We start from the raw sequence: 23,545 nt of genomic DNA, 5'->3' as shown, positions 1-23,545 counted from the left end.
ACATAAAATAAATGAATAAACAGAAAGACATACTAGAATACAATTTCTAATTTACTGAACTTCCTTACAATAATTTTTTGAATGAGAAAAATAGGAGGCCTACCATTAATAAGGTACGGATGATTGCAGCATTTTCTTAGTTCCATCATAGTGTTTAAAAGATTAGGTACATTTGCCTGACCTCCACCCTTGGAAAGAAATGTGAAATTCTTTTCAAGAATAGCACGATAGTATTTCTTCTGAATATTTGTCAGCTCAACTTCAATGATGGTTTCCTCTTTGGGGGCCAGGTTCTTTTCTACATCCTCCTTGAGACGTCTCAGCATCATCGGTTTCAGAATAGCTTGGAGTTTTTGCACCTAAGAAACACAGGTTGAATAAATAACTAAATTAAAAACTGTACGGATTCAAATATTTATTTTTCCATTTCTTTAATTCTAAACCCCTTGTTTCCTACCTCAGATCGCAAGTAGAGAGCATTTGTAAAAAAAAAAAAAAATTAAAAAAAAAATCTTTCCTCAGTGACCTCGAGACTGAGTTCTCCTTGTTAAAACAGCGAGATATACATTTCTAAAGTAAATTTTTAGTGTGCAACACTTCTGTTTAGTGAATGTTGTTAAACAGACTTCAACTTAGAACTATTCTTGTAGACAAGGACAGTACTGCACAGCAGTCATGCAAAGCTAATGCTAAGTAAGCACAGCTATATAAGCAAATATGACTTTTAAGATCAAGCTTTGCAGTTAACTTCTAACCACTAAACAGAGTGTTTAACGCTGTTTTTTCCCTTCATAGATCTGCTTCTAATTATTTTCTTATTTCCTTAGTTTTGACATGCACTGAAGTAGAAAACCATTTAGGCCTGGTCTCAAAATGAAAACATTTTATTTCTGTAAATTTTTAACACACTGATCATTTTTAGTGTCTCCAGGTTTTGTAGCATACACTTTAAGACACATCCTAGATAGTGGGGAAGGAAGTCTATTTTCCTCAAAAAAATTAGCTAAATTTTGTTAAGTTTCTCTAAACTCCCCTTACACAAGAAGCTCAAGAATATTCCATATAGAAAAAGACGGGCATTTAGGTTGCCTCTCAAAGTACAAATCAGCTCAGTGTTGAAGAGCTGATAAATTTACCCTGCAGTCAGTCATCATCTCCTGATGCAGAGCTGCATAGGAGAAATATGAAAAAAAGATACTTTCTCCTGAACTCACATCATTCCCTTAGTAACAAAGCAACTTTACGAGAAAGAAGATAAATTAGTATGGAGGGATGAACAAAATAAATACACTGAATAGGATTGCAGGGAATGGAGGAGAAAACCTAATTCACTAACATGTAATCTCTCCCATCACTTCAAAGATAAATCAAATTCCAAAACATCTAATGGTGTGTTGGCAGAGAAGGCACTTCTTCCAAAACTTGTTGGCCCAATCAATCCAGGTTCCAATTCTGCTCATGGATGATGGCATTTTTTTAATAATATTTCCATGTATGGGCTTCAAAAATTTCCAGTTCTACCCTGCTGACATTTTGAGCTGGCCTGACAAAAGCTATGTTGAGAGTTAGGATATGTCAGCTCAAACACTATATTAACAGGACTACATGGCTCCTGGATCAGAGCTGGCTCACTTCCAATCAGGTCAGAGTCCAGCCTAACTGGCATACAACTGCCTGCACAATCTGTGGAAATATATCCTAGGATTTCCCCAGAATACGCTATGATTTTTCTACGAGGTAAGGGGCTGGTGGGAGAGCTGCTTTGTAAGTTAGGCTATTACCTATGAGAGAGTCGCTCTCAAAGAAAGTTAACAAATTCAAGCACTCAAAAGTGAGAAATATAAGAAATTGAATTTTCAGACAAAATCAACAAAGTTGCACACAAAAACGCATGCAATCGAGACATTAGATTATCATAGGGCCAAATTAAAATGCATAAATTAAGATGCCATGCTTCAGTTAACTCCTAATGTAACAGTGATTGGACTGTTACCTATTGACTTTTTAAAACATCTTCATACATACAAGCAGAAATTGTGATTTTATATATCATCAGCAGCTTTCACATTTTAGATCTAAAACATGCCGCACAGAGTCTTTCATTTTACATTGATTTATCATTTCTTCTATTGGACAGCTGGAGAAATCTGTTCCTGAGTCAGTCAAAAAAACCTCCCTCCATTTGCTTGCCTCTTGCTAAACTAGGTTTCAAACATGTTCCTGTTTGCACAGAAGTCACTGATAAAACTCCCAGATGTTAACTCCACAGAAGTTATGAGGACAGTCCCCTCACTGATACTGACACTTAAGGAAGAATGTCAACTGACGAGCTAATTCTCTTTGAGCAAACAAGCAATTCTAGAAGTATTTTCATCCAACAACTATCACAAGACACCCCACCCCCATTTTTAAACACCACATTTTAATGAGCGGAAACTTTTGCCATTTCTGTTTGACCACTGGACAACGGATAAAAAAAAACAATGATAAGGCAAAATGACTTCTGGTCAGAGGCAAAAAAACTTCAACAAAATGAAAACAAACAAAAACACAGAGATACAACTACTGTGGTCTTTCAAAAAGTAAACAGGTACTACTTGTAAAAGCAAGTAATGAAGTTCAGATATAATACAATAGATAAATTCACAATATCTAAATAGAAAAGTGAGTGTGCAGGAGAAGTTTACCTGTTCTTCAGTCTTCAGATCACCAAATTCTTGCATGAATGTGGTTTCTGATGGGAAGCGACCTGGTTCCAAGAAGTGAAGCAAGCTAAATAGCTCTTCTACTGTATTTTGCAAAGGCGTTCCAGTAAGCAGCACTTTATGTTCCTGAAAGGTTAAGAAATAATTGCCTAGGAATCCATCTAAATTCATTTTCAATGGAGAAATCAACAACATTCTCTCTTCTTTCCCCCGTATGTATCTCTCATCTTTGCTTCTTCTCCCCTCCCCCAACATATCGGTCTTATCAAAACATTTCTAAGTAGTATTCTGACCTTCCTTCAGCGATAGCCCAGAAAAATACATCAGTAATTAAGCACCTTCAAAAGTCCTCCAGACACAAGAAGAGATTTTACTGACCCACAACGTTCCAGCTCTTTCACAAATACAATGAACAATGGCACAAATACAATACAATGGCAAAATAACAGCTGAACTTATCCCATCACTTCCAGTATAAATCCATCGATTTACTACAGCTCCAATAGATCTGAGTACTTGAATCTCTTCCGGGTAGGTGTAAGCTTCTAACATAGGAAACCTGAAGCAGAGTCCTGCTTTCCATCTACACACAACAGAGCACATGAGACTGGCAGAGACAAGAGGAAAAGTTGCATACTGCTTTAGAGGAGGAGCCCAGAGCGGTTAAGCACTAGTCCAAGGTCAAAGAAGAATTTTGTAGTAGAACAAGAACTGAAGTGAGAAGGCCCATATCTCCATCTATAGCCATGCCTATAAGCCTGTCTTTTCTCTGATATCAGCCATAATAAGGAAAATAAGTTGTATAGAGCATTTTTACAAAATTTCATTCGTTAAGCCTCAAGAGTCCTTCAAGACAAGTACTGTTTAACAAACAGGTGAAAAAGAAACTACAAGTGACCTACAGGTCACCAGTGCTTGTGTAAGCTAATGTTTATGTCTCTTCATTCTTATCAGAAATAAGAGGTTTTGAGTTCCAGGTATTAACTTAGCATGACTGCATTCCTCTCACATTTTTAAAGAATCTTCAGGCCAAAAGAAAAAGCCAAAATTTTGCCTTTTAAATGGTAAATATCTTTAAAAACCATCATCTTATTTTTCTCTGTGTGCTTATGTGTGTATTAGTGTAATAGATATTTATGTAAGGATCAGAAATCAACTCACTTTTCCTTTCGTTAGCCAGTCTGAAAGAAGCTCCTTATGGCCAAACAACAAATTAACATTAGAACTGACGTTAGTGCAGAGCAGTTTAACTCTCACACCCATATCTGGCCACCTAATCATAATATACCTTTAAATAAAGGTCTATGTGAAGAAGTGACTATAGAGTAAGTCACATGAAAGGAGAGAAAGCGAACAACATCTTGGTTCTTTTAATAGAATCCACATAATTCTTGGTCTAAATTCATGAAGAGACTTATGAAACATCAGCACTCCAAAATTCAAGGTACGCATATGCTTCCAGGTATTTTAAAAACCTTCTTAGCTGCATTCCCTCATTCTTCTGAGCACTTGATGCTTTTACTTGAGAAAAAAACCTTTCATTTTACTTTTTGATGAAACCATAATAGAAATACAGAAGACATAAATGTGAAAGATGCACACACTGACCAGGTCCATCATCTTGAGTCCTTCCAAAAGCTTACAGTTCCTGTTTTTCAGCCTGTGGGCCTCATCAATGACCACGCAACGCCATGGAATGTTACGCAGCTCCGGGCAGTCAGTCAAGATCATTTCAAATGTTGTGATAATGGCGTGGAACTTGTAGGACCCCTTTATCACACGACCCTAGAAAGAACAACAAAAGTTAAAAGTAAACTCCCTAGCAAAGAAAGGAAGTATATTTGTTTCATCTTCAAAATCCATCCTTTATAAATACAGAACAGTACAATAGGCAAGATATTTTAAGTAAATGAAGTCATTATTGCTGACTCAATGAGGGAATACAAACATGCAAGTTTACTACTGGCTTCATGCTAGGTATGTTTTTAATCCTGTGAAAAGGCCCACAGAATCACTGCATATTCATTACGAAGCTGTTATACAAGTATTTCAGTCAGAATTCATATGGATTATACTAATGCCTTGAAGCATTAATGTATTGCTGCAATATTCAAATAAGGTTTTCAGACTTTATCAAGAGAATTTTCTTTTTCCTTTTAAATCAAAGTTATGTGATGGTCCTCCCAAATCCAAATAAGCCAGAAATACATTAAGGCTTCATTTTTATGACTATTAGAATATTTTGCTCCCAATAAACTGTAAATTTTTCCTGGTGGACATCAAGTATCCCAAAACACCTACAATTCTAGTACACAGCTTTGAAAGGAAGCAAATTTCTGAACTCTTAAACGGAGAATGTATATCCCCACATACATATGCATATAAATATATATTTTTGTAAATTTGCGTCAAGGAAAGTTCAACATGTCTGGCACCATATTCACTACTTATTTGGTTAGTTGACGGTCTTATTTTCAGAGCTGATACTAAGACTCTGTTTCAAACTTTACTCAAGATCATGAAATTAACATCTTTCTAACATTATGCTATATTTCTTCCCAATGCTGTTCAAAGAAAAATTTAACTTGTTATCTCCAGTGGCACTGGGTCTGCACAGGAAACACTGTGTCTGTAAGGATGGGCCTCACACAAATTTAAGACCACTCTACGTTCTCAAAGCAGGGCTATGTCATAGGTTGCATATTGAATACATTTCAAGAGAAACATATATTTTACATTAAGGTGATGATTTCTTCCTTCAAACATGTGCAAGTCTGAATCCTTTCATAAGCGACCTGTATATAATCCTCTCCAAACTGTGGAAATCAGAAATGGCTACTGACTCAATAAAACGAGTGGAAACCTGATATCCTGAACTTAGCATTAAATCTGCCTATGCACATCAGGAGTATTTCAGAGGAAGTAATGACCTGCTCAACAGTGCTTTCTCACAGCATAGTCCAGAAACATTTATCTTCTTAGGGAGGAAAAGAGTTGTTACCTAACAAACAGCAGATGAAAATACACCAAGTGGGCAACTTAGCCAGCAAATTGAAATGCTGTAACTTTTTAATGAGCCAGATATAACTGTGAAAATACGAGAATGCAGTCCAGGAGATTCTTTCAAAGTGGTGGAAAACACTTTCACAAGCAACCTCACAACTATATGGCAAGCAGTGCTCTTCAAAAATTATCACTAAATAAAGCAGCACATCCAGGTGAAGCAAAAATCATAAGACCGATCCTTGATTACATATTTACAACTGTCTAAATCTCACATTAAAATATGCATAGCGGTCTTGCCACAAGAGCTCACATTATTTGAAAGACAGTCAAATGCTGTACTGAAGAACACCGGAGTAAATCAAACAGAAAGTTCCAAGAGCTCTCCAAGAGTTTTAAAGGTGAATGATGTTGTTGTTCAACAGTTTCAGGCCTCCAACGCTTGGGGAAGTATGGGAAAAAATCCTAAGTAATCCTATTAATGTCACATTTGAGAAATTTAAATGTAAAAAATATCAGAAAAGTGACCTATAGCATTGTCACAGGTGAATTCTTAGGCAACAAGGAATCAATTTATCCTGTTGCAGCGTGGCATCCAAATGAAATTCTCTGATGTTGGAACCACAGGAATTTCATATCCGTTTACTCAGACAAGTTCTTCGATTTGATGCTCCATCAATCTTCCTAACAGGTAGCAGTTTCCTGTTCTGTTTGGGAAATTCTTCTGGAAGTAGCTCAAGCAACAGAGGTTGAGTACAACAATTAGATATGAATATAAAAGTTTGGTTATGTTTTGGGGTATTACCTCTTAGCAGATACAAACTGAGAAGATCAATTAGATGTGTACAAGAAGCAGACTTCTAAAAAGATACACATTCCACCAATGGGAACCACGAAAGATTATTATGATCTCTTCCCACCAACCTCAGACTCCACTTAGAGCAACAAGAGAACAGATGCAAGAAACGTGCATGTTAACTAATTATAGCCAGAAGGCATCTGGAAAACTAAGTCGCAGCCGCTTTATAAAATGGAATTTGATGTCATCTTCAGTGAAAGAGTCCCTATTGGTGAAATACTGCCTTAAAATGCTGCACGCTAAACATTCTTTGCAGAAATCTGAGGTAATGCTACGCTGATGACATGTTTGTAGCTCAGTAGCTTCTCAGCAGGGAAGAAAACCACGCAGACAAGAAAACACTCTCAAGCCAACACCCACTGAGCCCCAAAGGAATGAACCAGATAAGCCAGAAAACGTACTAAATATCAACAGCATTATTTTGAGTTAAAAATCAACCAAGAACAAGGCATTCTGTTCTGCAGGTGAGCCAGGTAGCTTCTCTTTTTAGTCCTCATTACACTGCAAAGTAAATTTCCATCACAAACAAGTCAACTCTTCTGCAGGGCTCTGTCATGAATTTTATTTGGCATATACAGTTTACCTGATCTTACAACAAAACTCAAAGGTAGAGTACTACAGAAAATAAACTGCTTTATTTGATATTCCAAGCAGGGAAGACCTCCAGAAGGACCTTTCAGTTATATTGCTCAAGAACTTCGTAACAGGCTTCCCTATGTGACCCTCACAAGCACTAAAGCAGGAAGGGATTTTAGGGGAAAGTCTCTGGTAGCATGGTGTCCTTAGTGTTGAAGTCACACTACTGCAGAAATGTAGTTTTTTATTTACTACTCTCTAGGTTTTTTCACAACAACTTGACTCCGGTTACTGCTGTTGACTCTGAAAATCACGCTACTATACATGGGGTAGGTGCTTCTTATGCATGTTTTCCCCTATTATTGCCCTTCAAAGCTGCTCAGACCTTCTCAACGTTCAATTGTCTTTTTGAGAAACAGCTCAGCTTGAGAGGCCTCTTTTCATGTTAAGACCTAAAAAGCCAAAGATGCCAATGTCTGGGTTGATGTGTTTGGTAAGGCGACTAGAAATGACACTGCCAAAGCCTGCCTTCTTTCTTTCCCTTCTCACCCCCCATCGTGTGCCCACCGATGGTACTTTAGAGGATGCCAGACTGAATACTATATGGAGATCCTTTTTGTCAGAACATGAACAGATTTTTTTCCTGTAATTCACTTTCTACCATGCATTTCACAGCTGACACAATCTTACACAGAATGGAACACAGAAGGTGATTTCATGACACATCTAACTAGCTGCCACCGAAAGGACAAGTTCACTCCATTTCTCTTTTATCCCCAACCATGGCAATTGTATGATGCTGCTCTTAAGCCAGTTCAGGGAGCAAAGCTAGCAGAAAATAATTCATTTTTCTGTGCCATGAGTGTTTTGTCATTACTCACTATGGGGTCAAATGACTCCCATGGTCATTACAAGAAGCAAGTTAAAGAATATGGCAACAGAGGGAACAAAACTTTCTGCACCTGCATCCTTTTAGTTTAGTTTAGATCCTTTTACTTGCTTTTAGATCAGTAAAACGATATTGCCAAAATAATGCTAAGAATCTGTACAGTAAGTGGGGATTTTTCTGATGACATTCCTTCAGGTTTCATGCAACATAATTGCTGCATCCTAAGGGGAAAAACATGCTGAGAACAAGCACCACTTAAATAACAAACAAACATACATGATTTTTAACACAGGAAATACTTCAGTAGAGACAGTATTTGTATAAACCCACATTTTAAAATTTGATACAAAATATCTATCTCTGATAAGAAATAATTTTAAAACCAGAAAAAGTACAAATCAATTCCAGTTCATTTGCATCTAGCTAAGCAGCTAAATGTAATTATTATTGTAGGGATTATACACCATTAGACCTCAGTATAGCAACCACTGTTCAAATCAATATTCTTTAACAACAGCATATATGATTTTGATTTGAAAGTTTCTTTGATAAATTGCTGAGAAAATGGTTATTTCCTAGGCCAAACAGATGCAACTTCTAACTACTATAAATTAGTATGTGCTTTTCTACTATATTTATGTACATGGTCCTATTTCTGTTTGCCCTTATGGCATGTCAAGTTGAGCCACAGTCATCACCTCCAAAACAGTTTTTACTCAGTTCTTTCCCTGTAAAACCATATTTTCTATCTCACAACCACCCTCATAGCTTTGCTCTAAGGACTATGGTTTTTCAACAGTCTTTGAGGACAGAAAGCGAGAACTAGGCAGAACTGGACTACCCCTAAACTACTGACAAAGAGGAGAATGCTGTAACTTTTCTGCTCTTTAATAAAGATTTCTTTCCTCCTACACACTTGAACTACACTAGTCCTTTTAACCACAGTCTCACAGTATGAACTCATGTTTAACTCGTTGTGTGTAATGACAAAAAAGGGATCTGCGTTTGTCTTACAGCCTTCCCAGAACCAAACTCTCCCTACCGTAAGAATCATCTCCCTTCCTTGTCCACAGATAGCCCTATATTTAACTATTTCGAGTATTGTTATCTTGGATCCAATTTATTAAGTAACACAGCTTACTCTGTATCCATGAACTGTCTTAATTATTTACCACTCTCCCCATCGTTGTGTCATTTGAAAACTTCCTCAGTAATGATTTTATGTTTTCTTTCAGGTCATTGATAAAAGTGTTATATAGCTCGTGTAAACGAACCAATCCCTGAAGAACTACGCTGGAAATGCAAATCATTTCTCATTTACAATTACATCGAGAAATATCAGTTAGCTGGTTTTAAATCCACTTAATGTGTGCCATATTGATTTTATATCATTCTAGTTTATTAATCAAAATATCCAGTGGCATAAAATCAAATGCTTTACAGAAAATCTAAATATATGAATTCACCACTATCACTTATTTAAGCTCGGCTGGAAATAATACTCCACAATACATCAAATCAGGTTGAACTTCTGCTCTTTTTTTCCTCTTAAGTGAGGAAGATTATGCTGTTTTGCAATAACATCCAATGTATGCACATTATTTTTCCCCAATCCTGTTTACTTACTCTGACCAAAGCCATGCATTTAAGTGTAGAGATCTGTTGCTCTTTATAGCTTCAGCTTTCCAAATAATTTTCTGGTTTTGCCCCCAATCTTTTCCGTACCTGATCTCATTCTCTTGTAAGAACTATTCAACGTGAGTGCAGTAACAGGGATTCAAAACATATCTGACTTATAAAATTTGATAAAGAAGCACCGACAAGTTTAATTCCTGCAAGCTGGTCTTTTCCTGGAATGGTAGGCAAAGATTGATTTTTTAAGCTTAGTTCCAATTAAAGTAGCTTCTTCTCCATTAAGAATCTTTTCTGCCAGCTCTCCTCAGGAACACAAAATAATGAAAACCTTGTAGGAAACAACTGGAAAGAAATTCTTTACTCTGAGGGTGGTGAGGTACTGGAACAGGTTGCCCAGAGAAGTTATGGATGCCCCATCCCTGGAAGTGTTCAAGGCCAGGCTGGATGGGGCTTTGAGCAACCTGGTCTAGTGGGAGGTGTCCCTGCTCATGGCAGGGGCGTTGGAACTAGATGGTCTTTCATGTCCCTTCCAACTCTAACCATTCTATGGTAAGAGTTGCTGAGAGTTGCACCATCTAAGTAACTCTTGGTCCCTCTCTATTTCCAGCTGATCTCTTGGCTACTACTGAAAAGCTCTCTCTTTATTAATACATATGCCTTCACTATTAGCTAAAACCTACTATATCAGTACTAAAAACCCAATCAATGCTCAGATTAATCAACAACAGTAAAGCATATACAAAAAAAGAGGAAAACAAGTCATGAATAGCTTTTACCTGTGGATCTTTGAAATACATTTCATACAACTGAATGGTCCGCCGGCTTGCTTGACTCCCATGATACACAACCACATTCAACTCTGTCCAGGTGCGGAACTCCCTTTCCCAGTTGGGAATTGTAGACAACGGTGCAATAACCAAGAAAGGACCATGGATTCCTTTCAAATATATCTCATAGAGAAACGTAATGGACTGGATAGTCTTTCCCAACCCCATTTCATCTGCTAAAATGCAGTTTCGCCTGAAAACAATAATAAAAACAGTCTGAATGGTTTGTTCCTAATTTAAAATGCAGAAAATCAGTAAGGAACTGAACTGAACAAAACAGAAATTTCTAGAATGGCAAGTTTATACTGAAAAGACATCATAATCTTTTTGCATTTTAAATAATGTTATGATTTGTGATGCAATAAGCATGGATATAGCCATTTTATGTACCTCTCAAGTTTACATGGAGGAGGAAGGGGTAGCAGGGGTGTGCATGAACACACATACAATACAAAAGCATTTGCCACAAGAGTCTAGCTGAAATATGCATGTTTTAGGTACCATCACGTTATCCACTCAAAATTAGTTTGTATATGACTCCTGCAGCAAAAAATGAGACACGTAAATAATTCCAAAACCTTGCTTTAGAAGGTTACTTTAAAAGGTTATTGTTTCAAATAAACTATAAAAGCCTTTCCAAAGTAGGATGTAGCAGTAAGCAATATTTTACGTACGTGTTGTACCAATTGAAAAGAAGCCAGTTTACTCCCTCCAACTGGTATTCCCTGAGTTTGTTATTGTTTTTATACTCCCTGGAACTCTCCGATTTCTTCCAGTCATCGGCAGGAGGTCGCTCCTGTTTCAAATACAGCAAATCCCATTAGTGGTTTCTGAAAGACCACATTACTTTACTATTTTCAAATAAAATCCTCTATATGGAGCCAATTCTTACCACACGCTCCATTTCTGGCTCCCTAGACATCAGTTTCTCAAATTCTTCGATCTTAGCTTGGTCGATGTCTTGCTTGAGCTCCCAAGTGCTGTCTTCATAAGGAAGCGAACACCATTTCACCAGATAATGCGTTACAGGCTTTGTTAAGACAAAAATAGGGTTACATCACAATTTAAAGAGAATAAAAGTGTAACCTTTTCTAAGAGGAGATCTGCAGGCTAGACAGATACAATTCAAAAAGCTTTACCAAACCTGAATGTCTGAATCAGCCAAAAGGATAAGCAGTCTGACACCTTGACAACCTAACCAAGTAAGATTAGAAGGCGGGGAATGCAGGCTTACTACCAAAATGAGCACAACACTACATCCGAAATCTAAATTTTAATTTAACATTAGTGAGGTAAAACTGTATTTGTTTTTCAACTGTTGTAATTTCTATGCTTTACCACATATTTAAACAGTCAACTGTTTTTTCTTGCCAGTGTCATCAAAAACTTCCCAGAAGGCAACCCAAACACCACCATTCACTGACAGAACTTTATGGAAACACTGACACTGTCAGTGCAGTTCTCAGTTCTCCCAGGACCAAAAGGAGTCTCCTGGAAGACAAAGTGATCTCGTTCTGCAGAACAAGTCATTAAAGAGTAAGAGACAGTGAATTCAGGACCTCTTCTGCAGCAGATAGTCTAAATAATGTCTAAACCATTATGACATTTAGCCAAGATTCTTTCAATTTTCATTTAAATTCCATATTACCTGCATGGGCATCATATTTCTACAATATTATTAATACACCAGTAGCTTCTGAAGTGTTTAATACATTCACATTTCAAATAATGTCTATATGACTACAAATGCACTAAAAGTTTTGTTTACCTCTCCATTATCATCTGTGCTACGTGAAAAATCCATGATTCGATCAACTTCCACATAATCTGGATTAAAAAGCTCATCATCAATCTGTTCAAGGAGAGAGGCAAAAATATAAAAGACATCTCTATTAGCCCCTCCTGAGAGGAAAAATTATTATATATTTCACCATTGAATAATATTTTGGGTCACGGTGACACAGAATTTATATTTGGCAAACTTCACCATGTTAATTGAAATGCTACAATTCAGCAAGATCATTCCCCGTGAGGGAATCAGACTTCTCAGACTTTGTTAACTGGGCCTCTTAATTACTGTGTGAAACCTTTTACTGTGAGAGAATGTTTAAGAATATTTTAAATGAAGTGTGAAATTACAATTCACTAATGAGCAATCGAAAAGGCTTATGGCATGCAATGCATTTAGCATTCTTGAAAACTACAGCTTGCAATAAAGAAATTAGAACCTTGTACACTAAGTGCCTTTGGATTATTTTAACGACAGGAATTGTCTACCTGCTTTATAAGCAAGATTCAAAGATTATTATTTCAAAAACAGAGAAAAAACACTGCATGCATACACAGTTTCACCAAAAATCACAATCTATTGTGTTCTTTTTTATGCCTTCAACAGCTTACAGGAGTCTCTTGCGTACTTAAGTGTTGTGTTTCATTTTATACTTTTAAGATCCTCTCCAATAGAAAAGGCAGACAAAAGCACTACAGACTATGTACATTTTGATAGCTTTTTCTAAAACAAGAACAAATTCCAAGTGTTTACAATAACTTGTGACCCACTTGGAAACAGATTTTTAAAAAAATAATTTAAAAAAGCAGCAATTGCAGCCATCTTCACTTAGAACAGATGTTAAATTTTACAATGCTGCTCCTTAATGACACGATACGCTGTACTGACTGTTATTCCAAATTATGTATTTATTAGCTTCTTTAAAAAAATCAAATATCATGAGTCTTGAAAGTTAATTTAATCTAGTTCTTTAGGTGTTAGTATTATATGATGCAGCTAATTCTTTATAGGTGCCACTCTATTTTATAAACATCTCAAAGCATTTTGGATGTTCTGACACCATGCTCATAGATGTTCTACACGCTCCTAGAAGCACAATACATCGAGTCCTCCTCCCCCCCCAGTTCCTGTAAATTTTAACAAAATATGTCAATCAGATACACTTAATGAGAAACCCATACTGACTTTATGGAAGTTCTTAATTTGCAACAGGTTTTGTTTAACTTGAACTATATAGTAAAAATAAATAAAAATAAATAAATAGAGCAGCACACGAATCCGTTTGTTTGGGTTTTTTTCCTCAAAAGACAGCACTTCACTGAAAGGTAAGCTTTCAGAGACACAAATCAGCAGATCTGGTCTTTTATTGACAGGACCCCTGCCACACTACTGCGTATGGCTCTAAGTGAAATTAAATTGATGATAAAAAGCTTAGAATCCCTAGTGAGCAGCAGTCCATAACACAGAAAAATGTGATGCATTTTTCTGGCATAATCAGCTCCTGAGAAAAGAAACCTAGTACCGATTCACTAAGAGTCATGCTTACAATGCAAAAACTAACTTTAAGAAAAAAAAAAACAAAACTACAGTAAGAAGTGTAAAGTCAAGATAGATGACTTGGGTTTCATAAACTTGCAAGACTTGGATCAAGCATGGTTATACTTTTATAATACAATACATGCTACTGATATATCACACAGTTGTTCAGAATCTTCTGCTTGTATACAGAACAAGAATTCCTAAGAATATTCCTCAAATACCTAAGAGAAAGAAACAAATAGACCGTACTTCTGAAAGGAATTTGTTCTGGCCCTGTTTTGCCTTAAACCGCTTAATCTTCTGCTGAATTCTCTTGTCTTTGTCCAGCTCTTCCACAGATGCCCACTGACAATGAAGGTAAGAACTAGAAGATGAAACAGAAAATTTCACCCAAAAATATGCTTCCATTACATACTCCTATGTATCCCACTAGTATAGCTAGATCCTTTCAGCACATTGTAGTGACATGCTTGTAAAAGTGGACACGATCTTCTTCATCATACAAGTTATTAACAAATCATCTTTATTAGAAGTAATTTCACTTACTACTGGAAACACTTGTCAGTAAATAAAAAGAACTCTCACTCAAAATTTAAATACATACCCCATAAATTTAGTGTTTGGCATGAAGCTAAGATGATTTTTATTGGGCAGACTTAAAACATAATTACTATACAAGACATCTAGCATAGATGTCACTATCTAACACCACATTCTAGCAAACAGTATGGTTTTTAGAAGTTAATAAAACATGCAAACATTTCAAATACTAACATGCTACATGCTGTTTTTTGCAAGAACAGCATTCTAATTAAAAGTCGCATAAATCAACTGAAGTTTTAACACTGATAGAAAGAAAATAAAAACCCTTGTAAATGCAGTTCCACAGTAATAATTCATCTTTAAGAAAACACAAACTAAGGAACAGCATCTCTGCCAAAATGACTAGTCCCACTTTATAAATTTAGAGTCTATTGAAAGTTAAGATTACTAAGAAGTCTAAGACATGAATGGTTAATACAAAAACTACATGCCAATGTAATAAAACTAAACAAAGCATAATTAAGCTATTACACATCATGCAATAATCAATACAGTGCAAAAGCTACAAAGGTAGCAGCAGACTGAGTGAAGTCAACTACCTGCAGTTAGCTGCCAAGAAACTCACTCTAAGTGAATTTCTCTCTCAGATGGGAAATTTGCTAAAATTAAATAAGATATGCTATTTTTCTAAAAGAAACATGAGCTTATCCAGCTGTGAGGTATCTTTTTTTAAATACTGATTGCACTGCAGTTTCAGAGCCAGAAGTGAAACAACATGCTGCTCTCACCACTATTAGATCTCTCATAGAGAGAGAGCTATCTACTGGAATATTGGAAGCCATCTTGTTTGTTATCTTAAACATGTTTTTGAACACAAATCTTGTTTCTGAAACAAGGTTATTTTTTAGTAGTTTGCAGGCATGTTACTCTGCGGTTGCAGTTAGATCTACACAGCTACATAGGTATGTGCTCATGAATCTGCATGCATAATGAGCCTTAAAGTTTTTAATAGCAGAGCAATTTAACCTACAAATTTCATTTTGGAGAGAACACAAATTAAGATGACACTATCAAACCCACAACCATCAATGCAAGGTACTTCCCCATTTATTTGCCATTGTTTTGGATTGAACATTAGAAATGTTTAAGGTTGTATAGTAACAGTTATATCATTCACAAAACCAGCTTTTAAAAACTATTTGGAAATTACATGAACTTAAAGGTAGTAATCAAACCTCTAATTTTACTTACAAGTTTTTGTACTTTACATAGAATTCCTCTATTTCTACTTCCTCTCCATTCTCCATCTATAAGAAAAGAATTGTTGAAATGTGAATTAAACCACTAACAGCCCAATTTAGTTAATGATTAAAACTAACTGAAATACAGAATACGGTCCCCACGTAGGACAGACAAGTGAAGGTGTAGGAAAGCGTTAGTGGGGGGAGGACATGGGTGAGGAGTTTCCTCCAGCAGATTACCCAAGTACATACTCCACTGCTTACTACAATTTCCAAGACATGAATCATTTGAACTCCTCCCTAACCACATGCAGCTTCATTCACAACCTCACCCCAAATCTGGCTTTCTGCCAAACCCACAGTGTTAAGTAGAAGCCAAGTGTACCATTTTCTCAGGCAGCAGCCAATTAGCAACTGCACTCCTGAATGCCATATGTATTATTTTTGGCTGGCTCATGGCAACTTTACATTGTGGGTTTTGTAATGTTTTAAAAAAGAGTTTTAAAGGGGGTTTATTCCTCCATATAGTTAATAACTCCAAACAAGGAGCCATATAAAACTAAACCTTATACCTCTGCTAGAATTTTAGTGCATCAGTGTTCATGGCTTTAGTTTTACTCAATGGTGCAATTAAATTCACTCAGGCAAGATGTCTCACATACAGAGCAGCCAAATTAAATTAACACCCAAAAACTACATTTAAAGCAAGGTTAAAGTAGTGATATAAACGAGCAAAACCAAGGGCATTCAGTGCTAAAGGTTGAGACTACCCTTAACTCATCCCTAGTGCCAAAGTATTGCATAACATATGGCATGTAATACTTTGTTGAATTACTCCTGAACCCAACCATAGGACAAACTAAGGACAGTGCACCAGGCACACGCTTAGAATTCAGTTTATGTCACAACATTAACAGTTTGTGTTTACTAATGAACTTTGGAACAATTTTGAATAGAAGAGGATTTTCTGTTCTACATACTTCATCAGGGACAGCAACATTTGTAATAAATATTGTATGTAGCACTAAACAGACAAAACTGTTGACTCCTGTATAAATCAACATCCTCCATCATTTTTACATACACACACAAACACACACACACACACATATATATATATATAAATAAAAAGAGAGGAAAAAATATAAAGGAGAGACTACTCTAAAGTTAGAGGGTGAATGGTCATCTTCCAAATTCTCTCTCAAAAGAAAAGTTGCTGGCTCGACATTGCTTCCATAGCAGTGCAATTAAAGAATAACAGTATCAGCTGCATTAAACACTGTTCTACCACAGTAAAGAAAATATCAATGCATTCCTAATCCCTGATTTCCATATTATTCCTTCTTTTCCAGACTAGCAAGGGATTTTATCATTTTAGCATTCGTATCACTCCAGTACAGTCTGCTTGTGTTCCTGCAACACCAGCAAGCTGCAACACGCAGCAACACCAGCTTCCACTTAGTTCTCCCTAAAGAAATGGAAGAAGATAAAGTATTCCTGGTGCTACTTCGTGATCTTCTTGAATCCTCTGTTGAAGATAAACTATCCCCTAACACTAAACTCGGGGAAGAAGCTTCTCCATCACTTACAAAGACATTGTCAAAGGAAGGAATTTTAACACCATCAAGATCTTCTATTTTAAACAAAAAGTTTAAAAGGGAGTATTTCTCAAGAAGATATTCATATTTAGAGGTCAATACTGTATTAAAAAAAGTATTGAAAAATTTAGATCCCATTATCTGAATCTGTTCGCTACCCTGAGGCAAAAATAGGTCTTTAAGAAGTCATCCCTAATTTTAAAACTTTTTTTTTATTTTCTGAAACGTGCTACAGCCAAGTCTTTTTTATTAGTTCCAAATCCTGAGAGACACATCAATCTTACAACGACAATATGGTTAAACACCTTTATATAAAGGTTTCATATTAGCCAATTTAACATCCCTCAACAGCATTTCAGGCAAGTATATTTTCTGTCAACTGCCAACTTAATAACAATAATTTACAATGTAAAACTTGATAAATCCTGTAACTCTCTTGAGTAAAATGTCCTTTTGTATTGTCTAATACGTACTAACTGGTCTATGTTACTATATGTCTTATGAGCATGCATCAGAGATTCACCTAAATAAATAAACTTTTTTTTTGGGGGGGGGGGGGGGGGGGGGGGGGGGGGGCAGGCAATCTTTTAAAAGTCTTACTCTCCAGCATTCATGCTTATAGCCAAAAAAAATATTTCTCATCAAGTTACAATCACCAGCACTCAAGTAGGGTTTAACACCACATTAGTTTAGGATATATGAGACAGAAGCTTATGCCTTTGACGTCACTGATCCCCCACTACATGTACATTTTCATTAACCAGGTAAAAAGGTGAGATAGAACATTTATGCAAAATTCTCCCAAAAATGATTATGCAGACATCTTAAAATAGCACATGGCAGACTTGGGCAACGCAGGACACTTCAAATTATCATTGCCCAGGTGCACCCATAATTGACAATCTGATCCACAGTCTCTGCAGATAATTGAAGAAATAAATGATCCCTTCCTTCAAGCAAATACTTAAGAGAACACAATCTTGCACTGCCATTGCCACAGAAGTGATACAGTAATACCTGCTAATGCAAAAGTTATTTGAGCAAGCTACTCGGGTGTAGAGACAAGAGCTTAAAAAACAAACAAAAAACCCCTGAAACCGTAACAAAAACCATAAACTGCTAGAGAAAGAGCAGAGCACATTAATAACAGATGCAAAGCAACACATAAAAAACAATCACCTCAACTGATAGCACCAGATTGTAAACTAATCAGTTTGTGGAACAGGTATAGACATTCGTACACAGTTCAATCAGATCTAATTCTCACTATGTACTAGTAGGCAGAAAAAGAAATTCATACGTATAACATGCAGGTATAATGTTTTACAGACTACACATCTTTCCATATTATCCGCTATTTGTGCTGAATAGCATATTTAGTTCTAGTCATTCCTTTTCAAAGTTAAGGAGCAGGAATTCAAAGGGACTGAAGCTGGCCAAGAAAATAATTAGAAAAATTTAAGTTTTCCATGTGCAAACTGAAGACGTCAGGACTGTGATGGTTTGAAAAGAGACTGATACATGTACTTAACACTTTCTGTAAGACGGAAGAGTATTCAACAGAATTTAAAATTACGTGTTAAGAACAACAGGGAAAAACAGTGTCTTTTATACTTCAAGCATGAACTAAAGTAATTTCTACCTTTTATTCTGTACATTTCAAAAATGCTTACAAGTACAGTGCTGCACCATATCTGGTAGCTCCAAAACTAGACTAAGGTTATTTTTGAGAAAACCAGCATAACTTTATAAGAACACTGTTCCAAAAGCGTATTCATTATCTAATGTCCTTTACTTGAACGCAACACCTCTGTTACAACCTAATCCACTGAAAGGTTTCCTAGTGAAGCCTTTCCTCATGTTTATTTTATGCAGTGGTCCTGATCGCAGCGATTTTACTTTGATTAGTAATCTAACAACCAGGGTTTTGATGACGTTAGTGAGAGTGTAAAAGACCTTTAATAAAAGCACAGTTGGATACTTTAGATGTTAAATATTAACATCCTGAAATCCATTTTTTTTTTTGGATTTTGGAGAGGACGGTTGGGGAGAAGAGCAGGGAAAGAAGAGACACCCCTCAAACCTGCAAATACAATCCATAAAAAACATTAAAGAAAGAGCTCAAAATAGAGCTTGCCTCCAGCAGAGCTCGCAATCAAAGACATGTAGGCAGCAGACCAACCACTTCCCACAAACTGCAGCAAAATACACACTCCCCATGAGTAATCACACCTTTGTTTGCAGGGGGGAGGAAGAAGAGAAGAATAATTGGTGAAAAACAGCTTCCAATGTAAAGACATTTATGAAAAGCCCACATGCTCCTCTCCTGCCTAGCAGACCATCAGGACAACTAATTACTGAGTTTATATTACATGAAGTTTATTTGAAAAATAAACCTATGGTTTAAAATACATAATATAGCTTTAGACTTCAAAAAAAGCCTTAGAGGTTTGCTGCTATGAAAGCTGCAGAAACAGGTCAAATTCAGTCACAGCTAGTCACTACCTTGCATGAATTTAGGTTTACAAAGCTGTTAATGATGTTACGGCAGTAGTAATAAAATTAAAAAATAAAAATGAAAATATCCTCCTACCCCCAAACAAAAGCCACAACATAAAAAATAAATCCATGAATAAAGGCAACTTTCCCTCCTCCAATTTGAAAATTAACACTTTGAGGAAAAGTAGTATTTCTGGTTAACTACGATCAATGTGACTCCCATATCTATATTAATCAGTCAGTTTTCTGCCCAACCGCAGTACAAGTCAGAGAATTACCTACGCAAAAGAGCTTATAAAATATAATAATCCCCTTTCTGGAACAAGTTCTTTTCTACTTCCTACTCAGAGTTTAATAGTTTGGAAGTGCAGAGGCCAATCAAGTTGTGAAGTAGATTAGAAGAATCTGTAAACAAAGTAAGAACGTAACTAGCAGCCAGGGCAGCATTAAGAGAACCACACTTAACTAAAGAGAGTGTTTTTTCACCATCTTAGTGACAAGGAAGATAATAGCCACCTGCGTATGTAACATTCTTGATGGCATGTAAAGTTGTTTAGCTGCTAAGCACAACCACTATCAAAAGATGCAAAAATTACGGGCAAGGATTTTTCTTTACTAGAAAAGGCAAAAACTTAAGATACAGGAGAGTTCTCTCATTCCTCTAGCTCCCAAGAAACACCCTCTGAAGAAGCGCATCACAGATTTCACCCAGGTATATATATTTGCAAAAATCAAAATTCTCATCTGAAAAAATGCAAGAGAAGAGTAGAAGACTAAACAACTTATCTGTTTTGTGTATGTATATCCAAAAGCATGTTAAATACCATCTAAAGACACTTCCAGGGAACATCCTCTATTCAATAGAACAGTTTTTGAAATTAGAATATCTGAGGTATTTTAAGAACTTAATACGGGCGTCAGCAGAAATATGCTTAGCCTGTTTAAAATTAGCGGGGGGAAGGGGTTTTGTTTCATTTTACCTTTTTCTTGACTGAACGGCTACTCATGATTTTCTCCACAACAGGACCTTCAGCATCAGCAGATTCCTACATCATAAATACCATACAAGAGTTACGGGAGTGCACCTTTGTTTCTTAAAGACTTCCTTCATTAGAAAAACTTCAAATAATTTTTTTTGCAACAGGAGTTTAATACATAGGAGGACTTTTTCCCCCTAGCATGAGAACTGAGAGGATTTAGACAGATTTAATACCACAATAAAGGACTGAAGGATACTTGTTTAAAAACATTTTTAAGAGCTAATGCAACTCTAGCTCTCTCAGTAAGGCTGACATGCACAGATACACAGATATAACCACACAGGAAGTTCACCTCTCCTAAAACAACACATGCTTTCAGGATCGTACAGTCTAAATATCAGAAGATGTTCAAAAACTCTAGTTGGCTGTGTAAATGTCCACATGCTAGCTATCAAAATTGCCTGCGATTCTCTATTACATTAATTCACTGTTACAACTGCAGGCAAACCTACCAAATTCTCCTTCTGATAAGACACAATTAACAATGGAGATCACATACAATATTTCACAGGGCTTAACAAATTGCCAAATGAAATACCAAAGAACATGTATATATTCTCCAGTAGGTCATCAGTTAGTTAAGTGAAGTAGTTCTTTGAAAAAGCACTACAAAACAATGAGATTGTTACAACAGTCATTCCTACATTATTACCCCTCATCTTATTCAAACTATTTTATCCATCATTTACATTGCGCAGAGAATAAAGCGTACCCTGCTGGGTACTACAAGGCAGTAATTTCATAAAGGGGTTCTTATGGTGCCTAGCAGCAGGGGACAAGCTTGAGTGGTTTATTAAAGTCACAGAAGCCAGACCACTGAATTCACAGAAGTAAATTCAAGACTCCTAGCAGTCCAGTTGAGGTTTCCTTTCAGGTAGAGACCATTAATTTCAAAGAACTGTGTCAAATTGCATACCATCAGCTTGTAAACAAACTCATGAATTAATATTTTTTTTTATATGTGTATATACATATATAAAAGAAGGTAAAAAGCTAATGCCTTGTGCCAACCATGGATGAATATAATTCAGAAAAAGGGCCCATATTTGAACTTTGAATGTTGCAGTTACAGCCACTTTTCCAGTCTGTTCACATCTGACCTGTTGCTCTGACTGAGAAGTATTTGAAGGAGAGTCTCTTCCAGCAGCATCAGCATCATCAGCCTCCTCATCTGAAATCTTGAACTCCAGGTCTTCTGTATAACGCTTCCTCTTCACCTGCCTGCTGGAGCGTCGCTTCTAAATAGAAAGAATTGATATTTTTCATAAGAAACAAAACCGGTAAGCAGCAGAATAACTGAGAAAACTTCTTTGTGTTTCTCAAATACACTAGTGTGTAGTGAATGCTGTTATTTTTACAGCACCCTGGCATAAATAGTGGAATCAAGACACTACTAATCTAAATTCTTGCCTGTTAGCTGCTCGTGGATTTTGTAACAAAAATAAGGAAATAAATAAATAAAATTTAAAAAAAAATTAAAAATATTCATTCCATGCTTGTTCTGAGTTGGAAAGTGGTGTTTTATTTTTTAATTTTTTAGCATTACTAAAACCTCGTTAGAAAATTAGAAAGCGTCTCTCAGAAAGCAATTAAAAACCAAAAAGTTGCACCTCTCAATTCACTTTGACAAACTTTGACAGATGGCCAACGCAGGAACCAAACACCACCTTTCCACAGCATGGCCTACAGTGTTGCTAAGCAGTGACAACACACTTTCTTGCGCTCCCCATCCGCCCAGTCGTACCCAGATTATCTTGTAGGGAAAATACAGTGAAATACGATTTCCTCACTCCACTGACCCAGCACTGTTCAGAAGGACATCCTGCAGCACAGCATGGGGAAAGACTCCAAACTAATAGAGGAGTATGAAAAACTTGAACCACCCCAAATTGAAAACATGGTTTCTGCATCCCCATACCCTCATCTCCAGGATGAGAGAGAGCTTCAGAGAAGCTGCAGAAAGCAATCTGTAAAATACACAAGCATGCATTTGACAGAATTTGAAACCTGATGCTCAGAGCCAGACACCATTTTCTGCACCAACAAAATTCAAATTCCCAGATAATCTGCATCAGGTTATATATTTTGAAAAGCTGAAAGCACATGCTGTTGAAGGAAACTGTCAACTGAGCATTAAGTATCTCACTGGACTGATGTATACATGAAGGAAAGAAAAGGTTGTTGAATATCAACTGTTAAAAAAAAAAACATATTTATGAATTGATATACTTATTTTTACATCTTCCTCAGTTTAATACACGTCTTCATCAGTACATGCAAATACTTTTGTAGCTTGTTTAACAGATCTATGCACCCAGGTCTCTCAATGTACATAGAGAAGTCAAATATTTACATTTAGATAGTTAATCATACTTTTGAAAGCACAAATATCTGACACACTTCACAAAATTACAAATTCTTTAACTGAAAATTAAATTTTTGAGCAAAGGTTAAGTTTACATCACCCTTATAAACAATGGTGATGTAGCATCTACCTTTAACATAGTAACTTATGGGAGTCCCCACAAAACTGTAATATTTTTATATTTGAAAATAGGTATCACTTGGCAAATTTGCACCCTCATTTCCATAATCACTGATGGGAGAGTATAAATTTTCTTTTGCCTCAATAGTTAAGTCTTACCATTATTTTTGGTGCCAAAAACCTCTTCTTTGATTTCCCTAATAGAAAAGACGCCTAAAATGTAATGGTAATCCTCTATTTGATTTTTATTGACTTGGTTAGCTTCCTGTTTCCTCTAACGGCCACACGAAGCTTTGCAATTGTTATGCATTGTTGTC

At 36.3% G+C, this 23,545-nt stretch overlaps 1 protein-coding gene across 5 annotated transcripts in view; it reads right to left on the bottom strand.

Moving 5' to 3' along the window:
- CHD7 (chromodomain helicase DNA binding protein 7) overlaps nt 1-23,545 on the bottom strand; it is a 133,323-nt gene that overhangs the window by 24,978 nt on the left and 84,800 nt on the right. For all 5 annotated transcript variants that reach the window (XM_074577089.1, XM_074577092.1, XM_074577093.1 and 2 more), the window contains 11 exons: nt 21,844-21,981; nt 20,684-20,749; nt 15,617-15,672; nt 14,072-14,186; nt 12,263-12,346; nt 11,387-11,524; nt 11,169-11,290; nt 10,444-10,687; nt 4,314-4,490; nt 2,688-2,831; nt 104-359 (listed from right to left, as the gene is read on the bottom strand). In XM_074577089.1, the coding sequence (XP_074433190.1) occupies nt 104-359; nt 2,688-2,831; nt 4,314-4,490; nt 10,444-10,687; nt 11,169-11,290; nt 11,387-11,524; nt 12,263-12,346; nt 14,072-14,186; nt 15,617-15,672; nt 20,684-20,749; nt 21,844-21,981 (1,540 nt within the window). The remainder of the gene's footprint in view (nt 1-103; nt 360-2,687; nt 2,832-4,313; nt 4,491-10,443; nt 10,688-11,168; nt 11,291-11,386; nt 11,525-12,262; nt 12,347-14,071; nt 14,187-15,616; nt 15,673-20,683; nt 20,750-21,843; nt 21,982-23,545) is intronic.

The sequence above is a fragment of the Larus michahellis genome, chromosome 2, assembly GCF_964199755.1.
Source record: "Larus michahellis chromosome 2, bLarMic1.1, whole genome shotgun sequence".
NCBI classification, from domain to species: Eukaryota; Metazoa; Chordata; class Aves; order Charadriiformes; family Laridae; genus Larus; species Larus michahellis.
The sequence above is the reverse complement of the archived record's forward strand: the minus strand, read 5'-3'. Positions and strand labels throughout refer to the sequence as shown.